At 42.8% G+C, this 8,690-nt stretch overlaps 2 protein-coding genes across 2 annotated transcripts; one reads left to right on the top strand and one right to left on the bottom strand.

The window, feature by feature from the left end:
* Positions 1–285: 285 nt before the first annotated feature.
* Positions 286–887, bottom strand: LOC131293309 (uncharacterized). The gene is made up of 2 exons (XM_058321388.1): positions 873–887; positions 286–789 (listed from the first exon to the last, which is right to left on the bottom strand). The coding sequence occupies exons 1-2, from the start codon at positions 885–887 to the stop codon at positions 286–288; spliced, it is 519 nt and encodes a 172-aa protein (XP_058177371.1).
* A 2,621-nt stretch (positions 888–3,508) lies between these two features.
* Positions 3,509–5,590, top strand: LOC131290191 (small ribosomal subunit protein mS39). Its single transcript, XM_058319482.1, has one exon. The coding sequence runs from the start codon at positions 3,567–3,569 to the stop codon at positions 5,583–5,585; it is 2,019 nt and encodes a 672-aa protein (XP_058175465.1). The 5' UTR covers positions 3,509–3,566; the 3' UTR covers positions 5,586–5,590.
* The last annotated feature ends 3,100 nt before the right edge of the window (positions 5,591–8,690 follow it).

The following is an 8,690-nucleotide window of genomic DNA, read 5'->3' as shown; positions in this document are numbered from 1 at the left end:
AGCGCTAAGAGTTCGTACATGCTAAGAAGTCTCCAGATACCGGAGGGAATTGGGATCGGTTTCGGCAATCGAGTTCAACAGTTCAACCCGGTTGCGAAACATCCTACGCTAATTGCTTCACGTGGTTCGACGCGGTGACGTTTCTTGAGGCGTAACTGCCGGAAACCAGCTCCAAACCAGCGTGGTCTAAGGAAGGTAAGCATATGTACACGTGGTTAGATGGTGGACAGAGTTCGTCCATCACCATTTAACGCCACATTTCAAATGCGACGAGGTCCTGTGCCGCTAGAACCGGAACTTTGTCGTGTAGGTTGCCTGAACCGTCTTCTTAAACACGTCCGTTAGCTCGGAGATTTCCTCCTGTGTCATGGCGCTCCGTTTGCGTCTCATGTACAGCTCGTTGTAGTTCAGCTCCGGGTCACTTTCCTCGTCACTGCTAGCACAATCTTCATCCTCATCAAACTCACCCTCGGCACTACTGCTCTCGACCAGCGAACCATCATCACTTTCACTGATCAGCCGCATCTGTCCACACGGTTGATCCTCGTACTCGTCCGAAGCCTCACTGTTGGTGTGAGAACGGCGGTGAACCCGTTCACCCGACGTCGGATTCCCGCACGGATCGATGTGGTGCGTCAGGACGAAGTGGCAGTATAGGTCGTCCTCGCTGCGGAACGTTTCGTTGCAGTAGCCGCAGCCGAACTTTATGGTATGGTAGTGCTTAAGGCGGTTGTGCGTCATCAGGATCTCGAAGGTGGAGTAGTGCTGTTGGCACAGTTCGCACACGAACTGTTGGATAGTGGAGGGGCACCAAAAACTGATCAAAATACTTGTGCTAACTCAAACCAACCGGAGGAGCCGCGTGGACTTACTTGCGTTTCGGACATTGCCGTGAACTAAAACCTTTACTTTTTTGAAGAAGAGAATCCTTTAAGTAGTCTAAACTATTAAGTATTTCACAAGCTTGATTTTGGAACTGGACAAGTGTCTGTTAAGATTCAACGCTGATTAACAACTGAACCGAACGAGTTGTACCGATGGTCGTCTTCATCTATGGGCGCTTTATCGAAACTCAAAGCCACCGTGCAGACCCTCACCCGGTCACCCAGCGACCAATTAACATTGGGGCGCTAAGCGGTGAACATTAATGGTGAGGTAAATAATATATTTATAGCATCGAACAGTGCAATGCACAATAGCAACTTGAAAAGCATTTGATGTGAATCAATATTATTGCCGAGCCCGCCTTGCGCTTTGAATTGAATCCATGGGCCATATTAAGGGCTGCTGTCGTGTGACGCCGTTGATTGGAGCACATGATTTGAGGGGCAAAGTATTTGTTGCCGGCCGGTGAAATTTCGGTGCGTAGTATCTTTTAGTAGCGCATTATGAATGAATCACAAGAACATTGAGGCTTCTGAATTTAGGTTTTCAGTTTTAAGAATTGAATAGAAAAATCCAATGATAGTAAAATAAACCAATTTACTTCATTATTCTTTTAAGTGTAATTAAGTTCAAATTACCAACAGAATACCATTTAAATTCTAATTCGGATACTCAATAATTTGTTAACAGTTTTTCTTTGCTAATTTGAAAAGTAGCTCAGTCGTGTAGTGATGAGCCATGAGCGACCAAGGTTTATATGTCGTTTTCTCATACAATTAATGTTTTCAGAAAAGACCAAGTAGTACGGATAAACCTTTTATGTGCAAAAATGTTTGTCTCAAAGGGACCGTTCAGCACAAAAAAATCTTTAAAATTGGTTATTTTAGCCACCCGGTTGACAAAAATTCAAATTTTTTGCAGCTGTCATGTAGTGCCAGCAAGTTTTTCCATGGCAGGTTGCTGGGACTCTTGCTGGAACTACATCCCACTAGGCAAAAACTTGCATGCTAACTCCTAATTTTGTGTCACCTCGATTTTGCCCATACAAAATTGAGGAGTTTTGAGGAGTTTTGAGGAGTTTGAGCCACGGGGTTATGAGCGTGTGTTAGTGAGAACGTACAGCCCAGATCTATGCATGTGTTGGTGAGGACCATGGAATTTATGTATGTAGTAGTGATAGATATTTTCTTTCGGTTGGCGCCACAAAACACGAATGTCAAAGTTAAAATTCCATCGAATTTTTATTTATTTATAACGCAATCGCAATTTGCTTACGTACAGTTTTTAGCTCCTACTGAAGAAAGGTAAGATTTCCTCACTTTGCATAAGTTGACCATTAAAAATAATACAATGTAATGTTTACAATTATACATACCCAAATTTCAGATGGCTTCACTAAAAAAAGAGATCATTCCGAATAATCCGGTGCCAGACTTTGCAAAAGAATTTCTTTCGATACGCAGGAGCATGGCGCAGCTAAAAGTACAATGGGACATTGTTACTACGAAGGTTGAAGAGCTACATGAAAAAATGGATAAGCTTACCGAAATGATGGATAAACTCATGGCAATCCATAACGCCAGTGCATCCGTTACTGCTAGTGATTCAAAGCCAGTGGTTACCTCATTTTCAACGTTGGAGAGCTTCGAGGCGATGAATTGCCTGGAAGAGCGGTTGGAGGACGAAACAGTCCATATTAGTTTTAAAAAATGGGTGAACCGCAATATTCGCGGAGGCAGTGCGAAACAGCGAGCCTGCGACGCACTAACTTTAATAATCTACCTGAGACTGCGGCTTCTCGAACTTGTCATTTTTTCACTGACCTTCTTTCCACACACGGTTCCACTAACACAGACAAATTTTTGAATCGTTGTGTCCAGACACGGGAAGTTATGTTTATACCACCCGGGCTGGATCCGACAGAACGTTGATTTATACAGATGAGCGGGACAGACGATGATGAGCTACACGCTAAAAAGAGATAGCATGCTCGACAACTTGTGTGCAAAGACCGAAGTATGGGCCAAGAGGGATCGGGGGTGGGAAAACTTGTATGGTAACGGCTAAATTGACTAGTGGGATAGTACCAGCAACAATGTCAATTTCTGTCAACCGGGCATTATTTTAAATTCTGACCAAGGTGCTTGCTACTTTTGGAACAAAGCTTCGTTCAAATTAAATCTAGTGATGAGAATATCTAAATCCGAATCCGCAACCAATCAATAAACTAATAACACGCATTTTCCTTGAACACAAAAAAACTTGCCATATATTTACATTGTGAGCTGCCATTCTATGCAACGTTCGAATCGAGTAAACTGAAATCATCTCATCATCAACTCGTAACGTGTTGATGTAATTCGACTTACCTCGTGTCTGATTCGAGCCACATCAAGTTCATTTACATTTGAAGCAAGTCTCAATCTATTCAAGTCAGTATTAAATCAAATCGAATCACACCCGAAAAGGATCAAATCAGATTTGAATCCACCATATGGGATCCAATCCGTTAGCTTCCGTCAAGGGAGCGAGTCTTACGAATCCCAATGCTGCCACCGCTAGTTCCGTGGAAAAGTCAAATCGCATGACATAACATGGTGTTGTTTTGTTTAGCACCAAAATACCGGGGAAACTAAAATAAAGTTATTGATTAAAATATCGCTGAAAGTATCTTAAACAACATGCATAACTTGTGCAGAACGTTAAACCGATTACGGTTGCATACGTGCGATCGTTCTCTTGCATTTAACCGCGTTTTAACGGCATCGAAAAGCACAACAACGAGTACGACCCAACGGCAACCGGCAGCTGAATCCAATGTTCCGAAGGAAAAGATTATCATACCGACCCGAATCGAACGAAGTCCAACCGACATCCTGATGGCCCTCTCCGCTACCGTTGGCTATGATCCAACGGCACCGCACTACAAGTACCACGACGATCCGTACCTAATACCGACGTCTAATGCGAACAAGAAAACGTTCGCGCTGGCACAGGAGGCCGGCCGGAAGGCTGCCCACTGGATACGGCAGGAAAACGCGAAACTATTCCAGCACCAGGAGGCCGACCCACCGATTCAGGCATTTGTACCCACGATGCTGTACACCGAGGAAAGCCAGGTGGAAACGACCGATCTGCAGAAATTAATCGACAGCGTGGAGGTGAAGGACGCAATTCTGGTGTACAATCTGCTGAAGAAGAACGGCATAGAGGTGAGTGACGAGCTGAAGCAACAGATGCTGGAGTTGCTGTGCTTCTACAACCACGAGGACACGCTCCCGGAACAGTTCATCGAAGAGCGCTGGTTCCGACAGGGCACGGTCGGACGTGAAAGGCAAAGAAAAACGTGGAAAGACTTTGAACTGGCGGAGGAAATTTTCCACGGTCTCGGAGAAAAACGTTCCGAACACTACTGTGCTATGATCCGCGGGATGGCCCGTTACTTCCAGGTCGAGAAAGCGTGGGCTTTGTACCAGGAAACGGTCGAAAAGGGCATCGAACTGGATACGAATACGTTCAATAGCTTACTACACATAGCATCGTTCCTGAAGGAAAGCTACGACAAACGGTGGGATCTCGTGTGCGAAGTGCTGACCGCAATGAAACAGCAGGGCCTCCGACCGAATCTGGGAACTTTGAATGGTATCCTGCAGACCATCACCACCATCGGCGGGTACAACCATCCGCGAACGTACGCGTTGAAGACGCTGGCAGAGTTTAAAAAACTCGGCATCGAACCGTCACTCGCCAGCTGGTATTACATGCTGGTCATCTTTTGCCGGGAGCGTGGACCCGTTAGCCACGTGCTGCACGACATCATGAACGAGGTTGAGGGTAAAGCGTTCAACATACAGGACCCAAAGGATACCTTCTTTTTTGTGACGGCCATGGACGTATGCCGGAACCATCTGCACGACAAGGAGTTGGCGAAGCGGGTCAACCAGTTGCTTCATCATGGCGATAACTATAACCTAATCGGAGACTCGTACAAGGAGTCAATCTACTACCGACATTACTTCACTCTGCTTGCCACGACAGAACCGTTGGAAAGCTTCCTGGAAACATACCACCTACTCGTACCAAACGTGTACATTCCGGAACCGTCGGTAATGGAGGACATTCTCAAGTCGGTCGAAATGAACACCGCCATCGAGCACGTGCCGCTGCTGTGGTCCCATATGGTTCAGTTCGATCATACCGGACGCGAAAATCTAGTCAACCTTCTGCTTCACATTATGGTCTCCAACCAACCGGTGGCCGACGAGCCCAGGCATGCCGATCTGGTGCAGCGCTTCGCCAACATTGGCTGGGATCTTTATTCGCGCATGGAAGAACGAGCCGCCGCTCCGCGGGCCACCTCGTCCGGACTATCCGGGCCGATGCTGGGCGATATTCTGTTGCTGTGTGCGCGTGCCAACGACTATGAGAAAGCGATGGGAATCTTCACGAAGCTTAGCAAGGACCAGAACTCGGTAATCGGCGAGGCACGTGTTGATGGATTGGGAGAGTTTATCAACCTTTGCATAAGCAACCGGACGCCCTCGATGGCGATTCAGTGCCTGCAGTACTGTAGCGAGAACGGTTACCCGGAAAGTGCTGAGCTAGGGCGGCACATTTTCAGCTCCTTTGCACTCGATCAAAATCAGGTGGCGAAAATCAAAAGTTTGGTAGGCGCGGAAGCGGTGAAACCGATCAATTAAAGTAGAATCATAATTGATAGGCCACGAGTCTTGAATAATAAATGAATCATTATAGCTAAATCGTATTCTATTTTCTTGATCTTCGATCAATGAACTTAGGCGCTCAAATATGCATGATGATACAATTGTCCAACTTCCCAAGAATATAGATAGAAAGGCATATAATAAATTTGATTTAAAAGCAAATTGCATATGACCATATAGTTTTAAATTTAAATTGAGTTCTCTCCAACAATTTGTGTAATGGTTTAACTATATAACAAAACTTTTTTAACTGTCATTCCCAATCCTTAACGGAAATCTTGATATTATATTAGCTATGAGATTTTCAATCCCACTTTGAACTATCGATAATCAGGTTCTTACAAACTTTAGTTGAACATTTGCTTGGTCAATCAATGAAAAATAAATCATTTCCTTGTGCCCAATTACTTGTGATCAGCAATTGGTTTTCCATAAGCTTTCCAAAAAAATCGTGTTGTTAGATCTTATTTGTAACTTTGTATTTAAGTCATAGCCGTTGGTTGCACACCCAACGATTGCACGATTAAAAAGAAAAACTACTGAAGGTACCAATAAAACCACAGAAGCATGAGTGTGACTAGAAAAAAATATTATCTTATCAGCAAAACATCTCAAATAGTTGCACAGTAAATACAATATCCAGCTGGAAAGAACTTATCTGAATTACAATAAAATTCAGAAAGTATCCAAAGACAGTAGTTCATTGGAAGAAAGTACCGAACAAGGCGTGTGCATTCAGTGGACGCAACGTTGTTCATCTGTATAATAATTTAAAAAATACTTTGTCCGATATAAAATTCTTAAAAACACATACAGCTGACACTCCTATTGATCTAGGCTGTTACATCCCGACATCTGCTGATGGACACGCTACTAGTCAGCTGCTGATTGAACAGTTAACATCATGTCGAAACTCCGGTTGGCACGAAAGGGTGGTTTCCACGAAACGTTTAATCTTTACTTTGTGAGCGTTATCGATAGCGATGTCATACAAATTAAAAAAAAAAAACGAGTAACATATCTGGTTTTTATCGCTACTATGATAACACAATTTTGTACAATTTTAGCACCCTTGAGCGTCGATCCGATGGCAAACATAACAAGCAAAACCATATTCTGACAAGCCCCAACATCGCGAGCATCGGTTGTTAGAGTTCTTACTTTATCATCTGCGTACGAGTATGTGCCGCTGAACTTCAGGGTTCAGTTATGATTATTCTTTCTTTAAAAACGTCCGTTATTCTCTGACCTCACACAGCTCTTCGATAAGGCGCGGAACGCCTTTTTTCATATAAACCGCATTATCAATGTTTGCTTAGCGAGATAGACTGACTGACTTCGCAATGGCGTAACAGTTCTTTCGTGACTGTCAGCTCTAACGGGCATTTCGATCGATTTATAGTGGTGCTGGTTCGATGTAGTTTGCTGTAAAGATCCATACATCTTTCTTGCCAAAAATATATGAAGTAATAATGATCCTACACCCCGGGCATGTGCTATTATTTTCATGTCTATTACCAACATTAGTGCCCAGTGAACAAGTATCCGCGAACGTCTGTAATTATCTGCAATGTGTAGCAAATTTAACCGAAGTTAACGGCCGTTTGTATACAATTATCCAATACAATGAAACCATATGGAAACAAAACCCACCATATGAGACCGGGTTTGACTTCCGTACATGGAATTGGACAGCGCTCAACGATTTAAGTGATGAAGGGGACACGTTAGTTGAAGTGATATTCAACGGACTCGATATTACGCAAATCGATTCGTAAGTGTTTTGAAACAGTCAATTCAATCATGTACTGGCCAAAATCCGACTAATTTTAAGGTATTTACAGTCTAGGCGGCCACCCCTCCGTTTTCAGTCTTAAGTTAGAAGAACATGAAATTCAAAATGTTCAGCGAAACGCGTTTGGAAATTTTAGACGCTTGGAAAGTCTTTCGTTACGCGCCAATACGATTGAATCTATAGAACATGGTAAGAAATATAAATTAAAATAATAATACCTATGATAGATTCAAGTAATCATAACTGATTACAAAACAATGCTTTTGAAACTAATAGGGATACGAAACTATAATAAATGAAACGCAATAATGGACATTTTCACTTTCTTGCAGCATTTTTTTTCTTCGACAACGTACTCCAAAACTTGGACCTCTCGAACAACTTGATTTCTACGCTCGAAGGCTTTAAGGATCTAACGTGGAGAAATTTGAAACGCCTCAATCTTTCCTACAACCGTCTCGAGCACGTTACGAACCAACTAGTTAAACTAGAAAAATTGGAGTGGGTCGAGTTATCAGATAACAGAATCAAACGTACAGGTGGCCCTTTGATTTTGCCAAGAAATTTACAATATTGCGCACTGAACAACAACCAACTGGGCGATTGGCCTTTCGATTCAGTGCCGGATACACTTACGCATCTGGGTATCCGATCGAATTATTTAAACTCCACCAAAACGGCAATCGGAGTGCGAACATTACACCTATCACACAACCAATTAACGAACTTTTGTGTCGGATGCTTTCCGGCTCTAGAAGAGCTGGATCTTTCAGGAAACTACTTTAAAACAGTGCCTGACTGGACCTCGTTGGAGGACGAACTGCCTATGAAGAAGCTAAGATTCAGTCAAATGCCTCTACTGCAAGTCATTAAACAAGACACTTTCTATAAAATGGGTAAATATGAACTTTTGAAAAGAGTATATACTTAACAGTTTTTGTAGGGTAACTGTACCAATAGTGGTGCACTTAGTACTGTAAATACCAATTAGGTGTAATTTATGAGTGTTAAGAACACAATATTCTACATATTTGAATCAATTATGATCGAAACATGACTTTTCTTCAGAAAAACATCTATTTTCACCGTAAACTATACAAAATACACGAAAAAAAGAGTATTTTTCTTCCTAGTCGGTTGCTCCTATTATGGTGGTATGGTTCCTATAGTTGTGGTATCGTGTTCCTATAGTGGTGGTAGTACGAAAAACTTGAATATATTTTGCCTATAACTTATTTTTGAAGCATATTTCAAACAGAACGGTAAAATACTCCTTGACCAATGCG

The sequence above is a fragment of the Anopheles ziemanni genome, chromosome 2 (assembly GCF_943734765.1).
Source record: "Anopheles ziemanni chromosome 2, idAnoZiCoDA_A2_x.2, whole genome shotgun sequence".
In the NCBI taxonomy this organism is placed as follows: domain Eukaryota; kingdom Metazoa; phylum Arthropoda; class Insecta; order Diptera; family Culicidae; genus Anopheles; species Anopheles ziemanni.
This window is presented reverse-complemented; position numbering and strand designations above follow the sequence as displayed.